Source organism: Carassius gibelio, chromosome B8 (genome assembly GCF_023724105.1).
Source record: "Carassius gibelio isolate Cgi1373 ecotype wild population from Czech Republic chromosome B8, carGib1.2-hapl.c, whole genome shotgun sequence".
Taxonomy (NCBI): Eukaryota; Metazoa; Chordata; class Actinopteri; order Cypriniformes; family Cyprinidae; genus Carassius; species Carassius gibelio.
The window spans coordinates 21,263,877-21,283,231 of record NC_068403.1 but is presented as its reverse complement, the minus strand read 5'-3'; the positions used below and the strand labels follow the sequence as shown (position 1 = coordinate 21,283,231).

Sequence of the window (19,355 nt, the reverse complement as noted above, 5' to 3'; positions counted from 1 at the left end):
TATAATTTTGGATGAAGCTGCTTTGAAACAACGTGCTCTGTACTATATAAATAAAACTGACTTGACATAAAACCTCTGGCATCACAATCTGGGATTCATTCCTCAAAAGCAATGGCTTCATAGCCTAGGGCTAAAAGCAGCGCTAACTACATTTTATAATATTCATGTGAAATTTTGCCTAAACTGGAGTTCATAAAAATAAAACACACTACCTCTAGTCGAAGACACTGTGAGAGATCCTAAACAGGGTCAATCCTAGTCTCCTACTGTATGTTGCCCAGATTTATATGGCACATGTGAAACCCTTGAGTAGTATAGAGTACTATAAAGTGTGTTCCAATCACTCAAAGATTACTGGATAACTGGTTAGAGCTAGAACTGGAAAACACCAGCTGCACTGAACATCACTTTCAGCTTTCCAAATGATTTCATTAAATACATCCACAAAGTCTAACTTCTCAACATCAAGTGAATTAATAAAGGGGTCTTGGTTTATGTTTTTCAGTTGAATTTATATAAAATTGCACCTTTTATCCTGGGTTAGGATTAGGTTAGGGAAATAAGCCCTGAACTTTATGTTTTGCACAGTGTGTGTTAACAGACCACTGAACTGGGAAACACAGAACCACTTTGATGTGTTCATTTTGTGCCATATACTTTATATCAGGGGACCAAAGGTCCATGGGAACATAGGTATCCTTCCTTCTAAACTCGTTTGAAAATGTAATAAGAAGCATTTTTCAAAGCAGTATAGCAGTATAACTTTTGACCAATTGAGCATGTTAAAACCTAGTTTTAATACACACTGCAGCTTATTCTGGCCAAGAACAGTCCACATAAAAAGAAGGAGATAGTTTTATGAAAATGTAAATTGAATAACCAAAGTTCACTGTTTTTACATGTTGTTTATGGAGGAGGAAAATGGAAAGTATAAAGTCAAATAATGAAATGCAAATAATTTGATTTTCAGTTCTTTTGATAAAGTAACTGATAAATGTGAGTTCTGATTACATATCTGTATGACCAGAAAAATAATACAACTTATTTTCATGACAAATATTTTTGTACTATTATTAAACTAAATATAATTGGAATATTTACCAAAATAATTTAGTCATATTTATTATATTTTTTTATAACTGTAAAGGCACATACTGCATTCTCAAATGCACGTTTTAAGCAAACTCAGATCAAATGCAAAGATGGAGTTTGTGAGGAGCAGCATTTATTGTAAACCAAACCACTCCAAAACACTGAAAACACTGGATCATAAACTGCGTGTAAATGAACACTGTGCAGTTCTTGCCTCTAAAAGACGCAGCCCATATAATGATTTATTTAAATGGCAGCATATCATAATTTCTTTTTATTCTAATTAAACATATCCCTATTTTAAACTAGTCTTTTATATATAATATTAGTCAATAAACACATCAGATTACACCACTGCAAAGATGTGCTTTTCTACCAAGTATAGCAGAAAACAGACACTCATGAGGGGTTCAATGACCTAGTCAAGAAACACCCTTCACAAGTTTCTCTGAATTATGTCTTTCCACTAAAATCAACCCCTGGAGCTATACTTACACCTCCAGACAGCTCAAAGCCTCAGAAAAGAATAAAATAAATAAAACTTCACTCTTGCCACTCACATCTCTGAGCACACTAAATCATCTCTGCATCAGGACCTCATTTCCCATGAGCCCCTGCAGGCGTGACTCTCATCATTACCCAGTACTATGAGGGGGTCTATACAGCAAAATCCCAGAGGACCACCCAGATCTTCTCTGTCATGTGAAAACCCGCACCACCTAAAAAACTTTGACACAACTATAGACCTCCAACCAAGGTATGATCCAGAGATGACATCTCAGCTATCCCATCATCCACCTCAGCATCCACTCAGCATGGTAGGGGGTCAGAGCACCTGCTTTGATAGAGCTGCAGAGGCTTGTGTCGACTGATCTCAGAGCGGTGGCACTGGCCCCAGGGGTCTCCACAAACAAGCATGGGCTTGTGTAGAGATCAATCTTCAATGCGGAGCAGCAGGCACATTGGAGCAGATTACTCCGACACGCCAACACATGAGCTCAGGAGAATGGATTAGATATTCTGGGCCTTGAATCAGTCTCTGTACATTTAGCTTTTTATAGAGTAAGGCCGCATGTTCTTAGGAAGTGGGTCTTTTCATTAGTGATGGAGCGATACACAGCAGCCCCAGAAGTCACACTTAAGTCACCCTTATGAATCTGAATGTCATTGGACTAGATACAAAATATTATAGGGGTCATATGATGCTGCTAAAAAGAACATTAGTTTGCGTATTTGGTGTAATGAAATGTGTTTATTCGGTTTAAGATTCAAAAAACACATTTTCCACATACTGTACCTTATTTTTTCTCCTCTATGCCCCGCCTTCTGAAACACGCCGATTTTTACAAAGCTCATCATTCTGAAAAGCGAGGTTTATACTGATCGGCCAGCAATCCAGTGCATTGTGATTGGGCGAATACCTCAAGCATGTTGATGGAAATGTTACGCACCTTAACATACTGTGATGCCCTGTCCCCTTTTGGAAGGCCAAACAAAGTAGTTTCCCTTTCTCAACGAAACCGCGTCACAAACCTAGAGTGAGCGAAGGCCGGCTTGAGTGAGCAGAGGCGGGCGTCTTGAGAATGCCGCGGCTGGTGGATTCTACGAAGGAGCGTTTGTTGGGTTTGCGGCAACCACATGTGACTCCGTTTCGTCCACGGTGAAAGCCGATCCACAGAGCAAAGTTGATGTATTTTCTCAGCGACCAGCACGGATCAACTCCAGGCATGACGGACATCGGATATAGTCCTCTTTTAGTGGAGCGTCTAAGTGCTTATGTTTGGCAGAATTGTTCAGTTTATGATGGTCACTTGATAAGAAAATTGGGAGAGCCACTTGAAATTTCAAGATGGTGACCATTTTTCAAAATGGCCGACACCTTAATGGAGCAGTTAAGTGATCTAGTGGTTTATTTGGTGATACAAGCATGCAAATTGGTATGAGAAGTCTCTTTGGGTCACTTGAAAATAAGCCTTCTACAGGTACTTGAAATTCCAAGATGGCGGCCATTTTTCAAGATTACCACCACCTAAATGGAACAGTTTAGCAATATAATTGTTTAGTTAGTGATTTAAGCATGCAAATTGGTCTCTAAGGGTTGCTTGACAAGAAAACACTCTCAGCCACTTGAAATTTCTATTTTCAAGATGGCCGACCCCTGGATCCTCAAAAGATAAATTATCCAATAGAAATGTATTGGGTTTTTTTTCTTAAAGGACGATATAGTGTCATTTTATTTTAGATGTTTTAGATTATAATAAAGAACAACTTTAAACGCATCAAAATACAGTTGTGTTGATTTGTTGATTATAGATAGATTAGACAAGAGTGAATATCTGCACTACCAGGGCACACTGGTGATATATCACTGCTGTTAAACTCAGAGTGGGGTTCAATGTCAGCTAAATGTAAAGTTAGTATCCCAAATGCTATCTAATCTACCCCGAAACAGTTAGATAGCCGCACCTGAATTGACAGGTGTGCCAGCGCGGGAGATCAGAGCAAAGGTTAATGGGGTTTTAGTTAACCGGATGGTGTACAGATTGCACAGGATATAAAGGGCATTGGATGAACGATCCGGCTAAGTGTAGGGTTAAGGGATGAATTTAGTTGTATACCATACATCAAAGTGCTTGGTAAAAGGTGGTAAAAGGATAAACCTTCGGCCTCTGCCTATACATTAGCTGCAGACATGGCAGAAGCCATCATAACAGTTGAGAAAACTAACTGGGACAGAGGTTTCATTTGTCAGCAGGACACCAAGGAAAAACTCATTCATCCGAGTTTATTCAACAGAGAGCAAGATCGTACTGGTTATGACACCATTGCAAGAAATGTTCCATTATTTCATAAGATCAATGCTCTGCCCATCTTACTTAGTCCAACCAGACTAGATGAAGGTGGTGGCATAGAAAACACATTGACAAAAAACAGAGCAAAATATCATTCTCTTTGGAGAGATTTGTTTTGCTAATGTATGACAGGTCCAGCGATGTCACCACTGTGAATGAGGCCAGGCTTCATCTCTTTGCCAGAAAGCAAAGACAATATGACTTGATCCCACCAACTCAAGCAGCACTCAAAGAGCATGCCAAACGTACCACCTTTGGACAGAAAGTTTTATCAATGATAGGTGGTAAATTTTGGAATAACTTGCCCCTTGTCATACGCGAGTGTCCTTCATTCACCTCCTTTAAAACTCAATTAAAACAGTGGCTCTTAGACAATCAGACATGTACTCACTTTTAACTATAACATTAGTCATTAATGCAGGGGGGGAATTGGTCGCGACTGGTCGCGTCCGGAGAGGAGGTTTGTGTTTGCATGGTGTATGTGTGTGTGCTCTGTGTAGTTGTTTTGTGTATATGAATGCACACATATGCATTTATTTATTTAGGAAATATTTACATGTATATAATGTATGTACATTTATACATGGTTTATGTTGTATATAGATGTTAGTTTATAGTATGTTATAGATATAGTATTTATGTTACCGGCCTAGGGACTGCAGATGAAAAATAGTATATTTTTACTAATTCTGGCATATTTACATGGTGTATTAAATGAACTAATAAATAAAATAAATAAATAAATAAACGTGCTTCTTATGAGGCTCGATACGTGTGGGGACGAGCATTGAAGTGACATCCACAAATGCCGAGCCCATCCGACTGGGGATGGGTTAAAAAGGATGAAGAGTGGAAAGTCTTCTGGACTCCACTTCCACCTATTGTAGAGAGTTGTTGGGAGTTGACCAAATGTGGGTGCAACAAGGCATGTACTGGAAGGTTTAAGTGCTTCAGATTAGAGCTGAAGATCTTTGCCCCGAACCCGTCGGGTCCCATCGGGTTCGGGCAAAGATCTTCAGCTCTAATCTGAGCTGACAAGCCTCTGGTGATTACGTTTTGATTGCACCAGCAACTAAAGCAAAGTCTGAGGTGTGGAAAAGTTTTGACCAGGTTTATAATGAGAATAATGAGTGAATAATGACGCACCATCAGTGAGCACAGGAACGCGCTGAAGACATCTACAGTGGATTCAATCATTTTCCCCCACAAAAACATGTAGGCTTAGCCTAATCTCTGTGAGTACAGGTTTTTCCACATAATAACTAAATAATCATTTAGTCTTAAATGCATAATGTAGAGTTAAAAAGAATAAATGTAAAAATCGAGAATCGAATCGAACCGTGACCTTAGAATCGAAAATGCAATCGAATCGAGGATTTGGAGAATCGTGACACCCCTAATTTTTATTGGTGCGTTGGTCTATTTATAGGCTTAATGAGCCTATGTCTAGAATGCGGAGATGTTAAGATGTCACAGAGGACTTATTTTATTTTCTTTATTCCAACTCCAAGTGGTGTAGTCTACGTTAGTTATAAATAAATTGTTAAAAACATGTATAAATGAATCATTTTTGACAAAAGGCAAAAGAGTTGTGTGCATGCGCACATTTAAATAATTTCGGGCTGTAAACGGGTTCGGGCTTGTACTTGTACTTGTCGGGCTCGGGCCGAAACCTGTCGGTTTGTACTTGTACTTGTCGGGCTCGGGCCGAAACCTGTCGGGCTCGGGTCCTGTCGGGCCTAACTTTTAAGGCCCGATTACAGCTCTACTTCAGATATGGACTACACATGCCTTAGTAGTTGCCCCTGCTAGAACCGTTTTGCATGTTTCTTTTGCCAGTGTTAGTCCTCTATGTTTTCCGTTGTAGGCCTATGGCTCGGTTTCCCCTCTCCACATCGGCGCATCATGTTTTATTTTGTCACCAGACCATCACTGTGACATTTTCAGTTTAGTTTGTTAGTTTTGTTTGAGATACTTTCTGTTTGTCATGGTTCCATGGCTGTGTCAGCCAGAGTCGCTGTTGCCTCTGGATCTGTTCTTATTGACATTCAGTATTAGACATTGCTCACTTTTTTGTTTGGTGCACTGCCCATTCAGCACCACAACTGTGCTAATTTATTAATCTTATTTTTGTTTCCCCACCTCTCAGTATTAATTTTACATGTTTTATAACTGTTAGTAAAAAAAAAAAAAAAAACTCCATTGTGACTGTTACCTTGTCGTGGTAAGTGAGCTTGTGTACCTCAATGAACCCTGAGACCTATGCCGGTGGGAGGCAACTCCTGACAGGCTTTACCAAACTGGACAGGTCATGGGTGAGGAGTCAGACAAAACACAGTCAAACTACCTCTCTTGACAGAGTCTTTTGAGGAACCCAATACATTTCTATGAGAAATGTATCATTTAAAGATCCAAATGGCGGATGGTAGTAATCCAGAAAAATTGCTGCCATCTTGAAATTTTATGTTGCTGTGGGTGGTTTCTTGTCAAATGACCCTTTGAGACAGCTCATGGCAATTTTCATGCTTGTATTACCAACTAAATGATTTCTTAAGCCTAATTGCTCCATTTAGGTGGTGGCCATCTTGAAAAAGGGTCACCATCTTGAAATTTCAAGTAGCTGTGTGTGGCTTATTGTCTAGCGACCATCAGAGACTGCTCATGCCAATTTTCATGCTTGTATCACCAAATAAACCACTATATCACTTAACTGCTCCACTAAGGTGTCGGCCATCTTGAAATTTCAAGTGGCTCTGACAATTTTCTTGTCAAGTGACCCACGGAAAGCACTCATGCCAATTTTCACGCTTGTGAAATAAACTGAACGATTCTATCACTTAGCCGCTCCACTATTTTGGAAGGCCAAACAAAGTAGTTTCGCTTTTACAGTGAAACACACAGCGTCTATACAACATGGCGACGGCAGCAACAAATATACTACAATGAGAATAAAAACTACACCTTCTTTTTTTGTGTGAACATTTGGGCTGCATTTTGTAAATTTTCCCACATAGTGACATAGAGATGTGGGGGCATGTTAGAACGAGCCGTTTCAGGTGGGCGTGGACAAGTCTTAACTTTGATAAAGAATATCTCTTTGGATTCGAGACTTTAGTCTTTGCAACTTTACAGACCTTCTTTATGCATCAAGAGCTTGTAACACTCCAAAGAGAAAGGAAAATTTTAAATCGTATCATATGACCCCTTTAAATCACATGGCATTAAAAAAAAAAAAAAAAAAAAAAATTATATATATATATATATATATATATATATATATATATATATATATATATATATATATATATATATATATATATATATATATAATTATATATATAGGAAGAGTTTTATTGCCTCTAGTGTTAATTTCTTTTGGAAACTGCAGTGATATGTAACTAATTGGTACGTATTTCGCGTCTCGATAAAAAGTGTCCCCAGGTATGTTTATGTCATAAGGCCAGGTGGTACAAATCAAGTGAGTTTTCTCAGATGAACGTAAAGCAACCCAAACTCACAGCAGATGCAGAGGAAGAATTTATCCCATATTTATCTCCCACACACACATACACAAACAGTCGTTACTGGTAAATTACCGTTAAGAGATCATGTGTGAACACTACCTTTTCAAAAATCCCAGTAAATTCGTTCTGGCAATCATATGGTTGTTATGCAGATGACGAGATTACTCTGAGGTGTTTACAAAGCTCCACGCCTTTTAAATAGCTTTTCTATGTAAATATGACACTAGATGGAAATCTTTGACCACTGCGCCTAAAACTTTTTTCAATGTCATGCTCAAGACGCAGGCCTCTTTTCCATTCATCAACTGTGACTCTGCAATTGGATACTATTATGAGCGTCTTGTGCTCTGATTGGCTAGTAATGTTAGTTTGGTTGAGAATGAAAGCTGCGTTCCTCTGATACATTGATAGGTGAACTCATGGACTCGAACGTGATATCAACAAGGCTGCATCTGAAAACTGAAAAATGCTGCCTTCAGAGGACGCATTTCAAGGTAGGAAGGCATTACGGCACGTCTGAATTCAATGTTAGCTTCAAAGGGGGAAGAAATGCTATTTCATGCATACTGAGTTTTTTACACTGTTAAAGAGTTGGATTCCCATGCTAAACATGGACAAAGTTTCAAAAATTAAGTTGTACGTTTGAAGGAGTATTTCTGTTCCAAAAATACTCCTTCCGGTTTGTCACAAGTTTCGGAAAGTTTTTTTCGAGTATGGCTCTGTGTGACATTAGATGGAGCGGAATTTCCTTAACAGCATTAAGGGACCAGTGGATGGAGTTTATTTTTACAGAGCATCAACGGAGTTGTGCAAGTGTTTTTGTTTGTTCCCTGCATTTCGAAGATGCTTGTTTTACAAACAAGGCCCAGTTTGACGCCGGATTTGCACATCGTTTATTTCTTAAGGATAATGCAGTCCTAACAAAAAAGGGTCACGATCGTGTGTTGGAACCGCAGGCGGTGAGTAAAACTGCTTCAAATATCTCTGTGTTGTTAACTTAGCTATCGGCGCGTAAGCACATCAAGTAAACAACATGCGATGTTGTCATCAAACTGTACTTTCCACATGTACAGCTTAAAAAATAAATAAATAAATAAAAAATAAAAAAAGACGACATAAAGTGGAACTTAGTCATTTTCCAAAACCGCTAAGCAAATATATACAGTTTCAGGACATACCACATAGAGACGTCGTTGCTGATGCTGCTCTTGTTAAATTTCAGCCTCTGGATCCGATTCTGGATCATAAATATACGCTGAATCTGACTGTTAGCCATGGTTTGTTTTGGATGTTTTTTTCCTCACGGTAATGTCACAACTTCCAAACGCTCTCAACGCAAAAGCTTACTGGCGCTCGTGATTCTTTAGCTCCGCCCACACGTCACGCCTCCAGCTGGTCGTGTTTTTCCGGGAAAAATCAGTACAGACTATCTTTCTCTCATGAATATAATAAAACTAAAGACTTTTTGGAGTTATGAAGGATGCAGTACTACTCTATAGGTACTCAAGATTAACAGGATGTTAAGTGAAAACGAGTATTTCACCCCCCCTTTCAGTTCCTGTCTTCTGAGATGCCTCCATTTGGCCGATTTTTGAAAGCAGCACAGATGTATCCTTCACTGCCTTTGATATCCCACAATCCTGTGCGTTCCATTCTGTGACAGTTAAGCCAAAAAATAAAGAAGGAGTCTGAAAGTTGTGGTTGGTGGTCAGTTTGTGTGTGAATGTATGTTTTTAATCAACGTTTTCCACTTTTTATGTCATTTCTAGCGAGACATTAATATTGCAGTAATGAAATATCCACTTAGTTATCACCAAAGCTCTCTATATTTGGATGTAGATCATTAAACAATTACTCTACCTCAGAAGCCTGTCCAAAATCAGTTTCATGAGGTGCCTTCGTGCAAAAAATGCTGCCTGCAAAGTAATTGCCTGATACTGTGAAGCCATTTTTCCACTTGTATACGAAACCAACAAACCTTTCTAGCTATCAGCTATATGAAATGTGAAGAAAGTAAATGTGAAACCCTCCAAGTGCAGGGAAATTATGGATTAAATGTTTAAATCACCAATTCATAATACCAGAAGCTCAAATATATCTTTGTTCTTTCTAAATTTTTCTTTATTTCTTTTACTCTGTTGCCCTATCTCAAAATAACCATGCACAACCTCTTCACTCGTGAAGTCTGTGAGGCTGTCTCTAATCAAGGTTAAGTGCTCCTGAGACTGTTCAAGTGTGTTGAGGACTGAAGACCACATGTATATTTAATGGAGCGATGTCTACTGCTTATCAAAAAGAGGGATGATGATGAATGCATATGTCAAGCTATTAATCAAATGGGGTCTGCAAATCCATCTAATCCTCTTCTACATGTATGTCTATCATATATTTAATGGCGTTGTACCTGTTCTGTGTAAAAAGTCACTCCAGCTGAAATGTGATGCCACTCTGGTCTCAATCCCTGGAAACATATGTAGACATTTCAATAATTACATATATTTCAAAACTTTTCAAAGGCCTTTCAAAAATGCATTTTGCCCCGCAACTTCAACAAAATGCCATCTGGAAACATGCAGTATTCATGAACTCTACCTTGAGGCTGCACATAAATCTTGCTCGCACATACCTGAAAGAAATGGTCAAGAAATAAATGTTAGACCCCTACTGGACATTTGTAGTAGTGTAAGATGTGCGTTTCCAACTGGTTGACAAATACATTTTCATGACTTCACTGGTTCATGTTTACTGGAATTTTTTTTTAAATAATAATAATAATTATTATTAATAATTATTACTTTATTTTGACTAATTTTATATATTAATATTACTTTATGAATGAGTTTACCGTTCACATTTTTAATTCATTGATTTTTTTATAAGGTTTTGTGACACTGGAAGCTCTGCAGGTGAAAATAAAACTAAATGTCAAACATTAGAATTTCTCTTTTTATGATAATAGAGTTATCCATGTTCAAAGTTCATGCCCTTGGCTAATGTAATAACCATAGACCGGTAAGAGAAAATATCTGCTGAAAAAAATCTCTGTGCAGCAAAGCGAAACCATAATTTGCATAAATCAAAACCAGTCGAAAAAAAAAAGACAATACAGCAGCAGAAAGGTAATAAAAGAATAATATGTAAATGGCTGGCTGAGATAAAGTCAAGATAATTTCACCCAGATGGAGGGGAAATTGGCTGGATGTTATCAGTCCTGGGAGAGGGAGACCCCTGGTGTGTGTGTGTGACTAAAACAGAGACATCCTGTTTGTCTTGATTCCACGTGTGTAATGTGTGTCTGGGGTTTCATTGGAGGAAAAAAACATGGATATAATGATTTTAATGCTGTGCTTTTACAGGATTGAAGGCAGGATATTGCATTTGTAGCCGCTAAATCCTTTTGTATTATTAACAGCATCAGCTAGAGCAGAAGTCATCTGTCTCTCCTCATCTTTTCCTCTTCTCTAACCCATTAGAAACATAAACACTGGCAATTTCATTACCTCATTTACTCTATATCCTTTCAACGTGACATTTCTACTACATACACTACAGTTCAAAGATTGGAGGTGGTAAGATTTTATTATTATTATTTGTTAGACTCCTCTTACACTCACCTAAGCTCCATTGCTTTATCGAAAAAAAACAAAGAAATGATTAATTACAATTTGAAATAATTTTTTTATTCAATATATAAAAATTATAATTTATTCCTGTAATGCAAAGCTGAATTATCAGCATCTTTACTCCACATGATCCTTCAGAAATCAATCTAATATTCTGATTTGGTACTCAAGAAACAGTTCTTATTATTATCATCAACGTTGAAAATAATTGCATGTCTAATATTTTTGTCAAAACTGTCATCCATTTATTTTTAGGATTCTTTTATGAAAAGAAAGTTAAAAAAAAAAAGTTAGCATGGGTTTGAAAGAGGGAGTGTCTTTTATCAAGTGTGCACAATTTAATACATTAATCATTGAAAAAAAGTATTTATTTCTTTAAAAAAATCTTAGTGACATCAGACTTTTTAATATTAGTGTACATCTTTTTTTATTATTATTTATAAAATAAAATAAAAACACCTCATGCAAAATAGGACCACAACATTCTATCTTCTGCAACAAAAAAATCAACACTATCAATTATGATTTCATATTAATGCACTCTGAACAGCAGCTAATTTACAGCACATGTAGGGACAGGGTTCTTTACAGCTGCCATAAGAACCCAGAGCTGTAAACTCTTCTGTAAAATGTATCATTTCTTACCAAGAGCTCCTCGGCACGTTCCTTCAGTTTATCAGTGAACGCCACAGCAAACCTGAGTGTGACAGAGAGACAGAGATGAAGAAATTGAGTTGATATGTTTAACATGTAAAGAAACATGAAAAGTCAAGATTTCTGCACTGCTTTGTGATAGCGAGGTTCGCCACAGTGACTGCGTTCAAACGTTTTCATTTCACTGCAATTGCACACTTTCCCAGACATCAAAGCTGTCAGTGGCCACCAAAAATCTGTAAATCAAACAAGTCAAGCCCCACAAATCAAAAGCACCGCAATGCAATCCCAGAGTAACACTTAAAATCAGAATGACGAAGAGGAGAAAGATGAAGCTATAGTGGAGTTTTTTAACATGAAAAAAAATAATTACAAATTATATTGTAAGCATATACAGGTTAAATATGAATAGTTCAGATGCAAAACCCTCTAAATGCCATCTGAAATTTTCATCTTAAATTTGAATTTTTATCATGCTCCTATGTTTAGGTTCAGTAATTTCAATCTAATTGCAATGTATAGGCCCTTTTCTATGAAATTAAAGTGAAATAACTGAGCGTAAATATAGTGGCCTGATAAAAATGCTTATTTTATAAGACAATTTCAGATGGCATTTAGAGGCTTTTGCATCTGAACTCTTCATATATATATATATATATATATATATATATATAAATATATACATATACCTTTTTTTTTTCAGAAAATACTTGAATTTTAAATGTTAACCTGGTGTTTCTTTGTTTGACTTTTTCCCCCGCATTTAAATTACTCTTTACATAACAGACTTTCAATCTGGTTCTGGCTTTTAAAAGTTCTCTAAATTTGTATTTTGTTAAGAAAAGAAAAAAATGCCTGTGTCTTGTATTCAAGCCTCATCCTAAAGCTCCCTTTATTCAAACTCACAACACACGCACATACATAAAACATAAGGTCCTTTTTTTGGGGGTGGGGGGGTGTTAACAATGGTCTTGAATAAAGAAAAAAGCAGACTTGTTACTTTTCCAAATTATTGCAACTGAACCCCAAGGGTTTCCTTCCATCTCCTCTTCATCATCCCCTGTCCGTCGTCTCTCTTTCAGGAGATGTGAAGGTTAGTCAGTAACGGCAGCAGCAGGGGGTCTTCTCTGGGAGATGTGTTTGAAGTGGAGGCTCTTATCATTCTTATGCTCCCCAGTGTCAATTATTCCCTTAAGACTGTCAAAAGGGTGTGAGTCTGCCTGTACTAATCAAACAGATCACAAGAATCTATAACACCTGGCTAATGAATTGAAACCAAAGCTGGCAGGCTTTGGGTACAGATTCAGTCTATTACAGATGAAAAAGAAAAAGAAATACCACACAATACCTGCTACTATCAAACTTTTTAGTCCAAAGGCCTATTGGAGCATCTGCCGTTCAAAGTTTTGGGATAAAACATTTAAAATGTACTTGTCAAAATTTAGATACATTATGATTTTTATGGTATAGTCACACCTGTCTTGTTTGGTTCAGTTGAATCAATCTCAAATTTGTTTCCCTCCTTGTTGCAGACTTTTTTGGCAAGTGTGAATACAGCAATCGCACTCGGCTGCGGACCAAACAACCGCACCGAGACCCAGCTGAAGAGGATCCAAACGAACTCTGGTATGGTTTGTTTAAGGTGTGAATATGAACTGACCTCGATCCGACCCAACTGCATAAATAACGCACAGAAACAGACAGCTTGCACATGTAGGGCTGGTTTTTTTTTTTTTTGCATTTCAATCACTTGTTTTCAAACCGCAATGCTTAAAAATGCACGCAAATGATGAGTTTTCTTGACCATGGCGCACACCAACGTGATGTGAGCGTGCTAAATGGACTAAAGCTTCCTGCAAAAGCTACAATGTATATGTTGGGGGGTAATAAATTAAATTAAATGGATAAACTAGTGTTTTCTGAGTCAGGATGTGACTTTTAAAAAGAAGAGCATCTTGGATTACATAATGAACGAGTTCTTGTTTTGGATTTCAATGCTTTTGTTTTGTAGTCATTTAAAGCTTTCTATAGATATATTCAAGAAAACTATTCACTGATTTTCGATTCATTATTGTGAAGCGGTCCTACTCAAGACTGAGGTGGCAAGCACATCCTGTTTTTCTTTTTTTTTTACAAAAGCACAATATTTTGTTGATATTGTGAGTGCACACAAATAAAATAGACCCTTTACACTTCAGAATGATGTATTATTCTTACCTTTATGAGTAAAAATAACAGCATATTTAATTCGTTTCCACTGATGTCCTGAAGATTGAGATATGCTTTTATATCTAAAGAAGTCTTTATGACAACATTGTATGACATTGCCTCATATGATGAACATAAGTTTCTTCATATTGCATTAGTATTTGATAACACCAAATCAGTAAAAGAACAAAAATTGTGCATCTCCATGATTAGCCCGTTTTTGCACTTCCTGTTTTCCCTGCTCAAGAATTTCGGTCCAATCAATATATGACTTTACTATATGTGTAGTTTTGTTTACAATTTCTGGTTCACTTGCAAAGTGCGAAAGGTTAAGTGCGAAAGTGAACCACATCAAACAAACCAAAAACCAACACCGTATTTGGTCCGGACCAAAGCAAGTGAACTAGTGGACTTTCCTCGTGTAAATACACCACTTCAGTGAAATATTTGTACAATTTGAAATAACTGTTTTCTATTTGAATATATTTTTTTAAACCTAATTATTTCTTCCTGTGATGCAAAGCTGAATTTTCAGCACCATTACTCCAGTCTTACTCCAGATCAGTGTCACGTGATCCTTCAGAAATCATTCACAATATGCTTATTCCAGACACTTTATCCAGAACAGATTAGAAGACTAATTAAAAACTAATCTTAAAAGAAGAGATTAACAACATACTAGTAATCTTACATAATCCTCTTTCATATTGTTCATATACAATTGAAAATCCTTTACTTGCCTGTCGCTCCAAAACTGCCCGACTTCCTTAGAGCACAAACTTTTTGAAGAAAGATGACTCGAGATTTTCAAGTGTCAAAAAGATGCAAAAGCACCTTCAAAGCATCATAACTTGTCCATAAAACTAGTTTTTTGAAGCCAAGCCATATGAGTTTTTATGTGGGAAACAGACGGATTACATTTTCAATTGCATGAACAAAGAACAACCAGTACATTCTTTAATATCTCTTCTTTTGTGTACCACTAAATAAAGGAAGTCATACAGGTTTGGAAAGTTGTCATAAATGTGACCCTGGACCACAAAACCAGTCTTAAGTGTAAATTTTTTGAAATTGAGATTTATACATACGGTAATCTGAAATCTGAATAAATAAGATTTCCATTGACGTATGGCCTGTTAGGATCTGACCATATGTGGCAGAGATACAACTATTAGAAAATCTGGAATCTGAGAGTGCAAAAAAAACTAAATACAGAGAAAATCGCCTTTAAAGTTGTCCAAATTAATTCTTAGATAAGCATATTACTACTCAAAAATTATTTTTTTTTTAAAGGAAATTTACAAAATATCTTCATGGAACATGATCTTTACTTAATATCCTAATGATTTTTTGGCATAAAAGATAAATGGATCATTTTGACCCATACAATGTTTTTTTCCACTATTGCTACAAATATACCCCAGCGACTTAATACTGGTTTTGTGGTTCAGGGTCACAAATGACAAAATGTTCATTTCTGGACAAACTATATCTTTAATTATATCAGACTAGAGCAGAGAAGCAAGATAAGCGTCGACTTTCATGAAAGACCGAGTAAATTTGACCTGGCCTTGTGCAGAACTTCCTCCATCACGGCTCGCTTGTGCTCATCTTTTACGTCCTCGTTGACATCAGTCCCTCCAAACACCACCCCAAAAGGCACTCCAGCATCTGCAGAGAAAATGAAAATATGCAACAAAGACAAATCCATTATTTCACTTATTCACCTCCACTGAAGTTCAACTTTTAAGTCCTTCGAGCGAGTGAAGTCTCTGAGGCATGAAACAGTGTGTTTATCTTTGCCAGAGGGAAAGTAGTCATCCATAGAGTGGACATTTCGGCCAATGACTCACAGGAATGCTGTATCTGAGGGTGGTGAGAAAGAAGTAGCCTTCAATCTGAACAAGACATTCTGTGAGTAAGGATGCACAATTTATCAGTCAGTGGTCAGTTTTCTAAATTAACACCACAAACAGAGGAAACTGACAATATATCGTATGATAACAAATCATTAAAAATACTGTCAATGTTGGGGTAGCATGATAATGGCATGGTATTCTGGTATATACTATGGTAATAAAATGAATACCATCTTCATATGCCATAATATTTCAAATAATACCATGATGTATGGTACAAAAAACAAACAAAAAAAACAGTAATACCATGGTAATTTTTTGTACATGTGGAATTTAAGTCATGACATAAAAATATATATTCGCTATAACTATGCATCTAAATATAAGGCATTGATAATGAATTAAAAAATAATAATTAACTATGCATGACTGTTAAAATGACTGATATCGATAAGCCAAAAATAATAAGTATACTGGATTACTTTTTGTGTGTAAGATCACTGCAAAGGTAATCTAAATTTTAAAATAGGCAAATTAAATATCCAATATTTGGTGATAACAAAAATAAAACACTAATAATGGCTGATAACTGACATGATGGTATCAATATAATGTGCATCCCTAAACAAAATACTACTATAAAACTGATTGTTTAGTGTGCAACTTCCCTTTTATCTATCACCAGTAAAGTCATAAATTGTGCGATAGAGCTCAATAGTGGAAAGTAACAATAATCTGACAAGATCGATGCATGTACAGTATGCATGTGTACAGGCTAGGCTCTGTGGTGCTCCACCTCAGTATAAAATCAATTGCATCTATGGATGCTCTCACTAATATGGTGAAAACAACATATGCATGTATTTTTGAGAGGCCGGGGACGTGTCACCTAAAAGAAGCCTGCCTCCTTTGAAAAGATGAATGGCCAGCGCAGCTTCGAACCGCGGCTCTTGCGTCATCAGGGACGATACATCAGAGGCAGAGCTGAACTCTCTTGTATCACACAGTACACAAGTATGTCCTGCAGCCACGATATGATTCCTGCAACCCAAACACACACACACACACACTTATTCCTCTGTAATAAATTGGCTCGGAGTCTAAAATATTCAAATATTCTGTGGCTGAATCATAGCACAGTGATTTACTACCATGGTATTTCGATCTCCAAGAATACCATGATTTTACCATGGTACATGTCCAAAACATGGTTACTTATTTGAACAACAGCGCCAAAAGAAAACATTATGTGCCTTATTCAGTACAGTTGGTGACATATAGTTTAGTACTTTGACTGAAGATGCTAAATCGCTTTAGTTGAAAAACTGATCGCCTTACAGGGTTAAATGATAAGCTCTTTTGTTGACTTGAGAATCAATAGAGGACTGTTACTTCCTGGTTTCGCTAATCAAACAGCAGTGTTACCTTATTCTTTCGGCTGTGGTACAGTTCCCTGTTTTGGGACTGTTTGGGGCTAAGAAGAGCACGCGCATTTCAGCGTGCGACGATAAAATGCTGACGCTAATACAAATTGAGAGCTCGCCTGCCAAGAGACGGACAATACTCTCCTGACCTGACTGTTCATGTCATGTTGTCGCGTCAGAGACCAGCCTCCCGGACGCAAGCACGGGCACGCGCACACGCTTACACATACACGCGTGGAGTTTATTTTAGCACTAGTCCGTTTCAAATGAAGACCCTCCGGAAACACGGAACTATAGTGTGCGAAACTAAAAAGATCAAATGTGACACCCAATCATATCTAAATATATTAGTGCGTAATATCAATCATAATTTAGAGTGCACAGGATCTGTGTGAATGTGTAGAAAGCCATGTAAATGTTAGATAGTAATTATAGCCTACATCCATGTACATAGATAGAATATAAATAAATATATAAATAAAGAACTTGAAATGGTAATATGTATTAAAGCTGCAGTAGGGAACTTTTGACGATCTAGCGGTTAATAAACAGAACTGCTTACGTCTTGCGGAAGAACATTGTAGCCGGAACTACTTCTGTCTGTTTATGTCTATGAAGAATCACAAAGGTACTGGGTTACTCCGCCGCGGTACCCCCGAAGCAATCTAAAATAGTCCGAATATAAACACTTATTATAGGTGTACCCTAGTGATTCAGGACAAGCTAAAAACACGGTTTGGAAAATGGATTCATGGTGTACTCGCTTATTATGTTCATTTTTCTTTCATTTTTCTACATTGTGAACACAAACAAAGTTACGGACCGCAGCTCTGATTGGTTGTTTTTTACCGGGAGCGCATGACTTTCTGCAAATGGCAATAGGACCACTGGGAGGAGCCAGAGGAGCTTGATTTTTTTCACAGATGATCTGTCTCATATTCTACTGTCAGGACATAATGACAGGTTTAATAAATATGTAAAAAAAAATTTTTTTACAAAAGTTCCCTACAGCACCTTTAAAATGCTGTTTGTCAAATTACCACAATATCAACATTTAATACAATCTCTTTAAACTTCCTTTCGCTAAAGTAATACTAACAGTAAAAATTTAGAATTTTTTTTTTATCTAGCTTTTTTTTAAGTTCAAGGGTGCATTTATTTGATAAAAATGCAATAAAAAAAACAGTAATATTAAGTAAATAACTGGATTATATTACGGTTTAAAATCCTTGTAATCAGATAACATTTACTTTTTCTTTTACAAAATGGCAGTAAATTTATAGATTTTTTTTCTTTGTAAAATATCATACTATGTGTACCATACCATCTACTTCTTCTTAATATAGAATGGCCATATAAATGTCACATCAATAAATATATGCCATGGCATAGGCACCGCTATCCCGAACATCAGGACCCCTGAACATCAATGACTCGTTCTGCCTCAATATAAAATAAAATAAAAAATATGCGTCCTGGGCCCCCTCTCCCTCGTCAGGTCCTTGGAATCATCCTTTCTATTTTTAGCATTCAGTAATTTTATCTTGATTGGTTTTTATTTTCTAATATTTTTTTTTTTTTTTCCAAGAAGTCACAATACATTAACTTAAATGAGTAATCTAATGCATTACATTACTCACTACAATTTTCTTCATGTAATTTGTAATCAGCAAATTTGCTATACATACAGTGCCTTGCGAAAGTATTCATACCCCACCTTCATGTATATTTTTATGTTGCTGCCTTATGTTAAACTGCTTGAAATTACTTTTTTTCCCACATCAATTTACACACCATACACTATATTGACAAAGCAAAACACACTTGTTTTTGTAAAATTATATATATTTATAAAACTGAAATAAGTATCGTATAAGTATTCATACCCTTAACTAAATATTTAGCTGAAGCACCTTTACAGTCTCAAGAATTTTTTGTATGATTTGACAAGCTTTGCTCATCAGCATTTGGCAGTTATCTGCCATTCTTCTCCTCACCTCTTCACTTCTCAAGCTCTGTCAGGTTGGATGGCCATAAAGCCAAGATTAGTAGAGTATTGCAGTGATGTTTGTCCTTAGATTCCTCCTTTCTCCTGATCATGGAGTTCAACTAGAGTGAC

At 36.8% G+C, this 19,355-nt stretch overlaps 1 protein-coding gene across 3 annotated transcripts in view; it reads right to left on the bottom strand.

Annotated features, from left to right (window-relative positions):
- Positions 1-17,492, bottom strand: part of glt1d1 (glycosyltransferase 1 domain containing 1) — a 38,094-nt gene extending 20,602 nt beyond the window's left edge. Inside the window, exons 1-6 of one of the 3 annotated variants that reach the window (XM_052563766.1) lie at positions 17,386-17,492; positions 16,702-16,853; positions 15,519-15,624; positions 11,737-11,788; positions 10,061-10,094; positions 9,873-9,929 (exon numbers count right to left, since the gene is read on the bottom strand). In XM_052563766.1, the coding sequence (XP_052419726.1) occupies positions 9,873-9,929; positions 10,061-10,094; positions 11,737-11,788; positions 15,519-15,624; positions 16,702-16,771 (319 nt within the window). In that variant the 5' untranslated portion in view covers positions 16,772-16,853; positions 17,386-17,492. Of the gene's footprint in view, positions 1-9,872; positions 9,930-10,060; positions 10,095-11,736; positions 11,789-15,518; positions 15,625-16,701; positions 16,854-17,150 lie in introns of all 3 variants that reach the window. The other 2 variants (XM_052563765.1, XM_052563767.1) reach the window with 2 other exon arrangements.
- Positions 17,493-19,355: the final 1,863 nt, after the last annotated feature.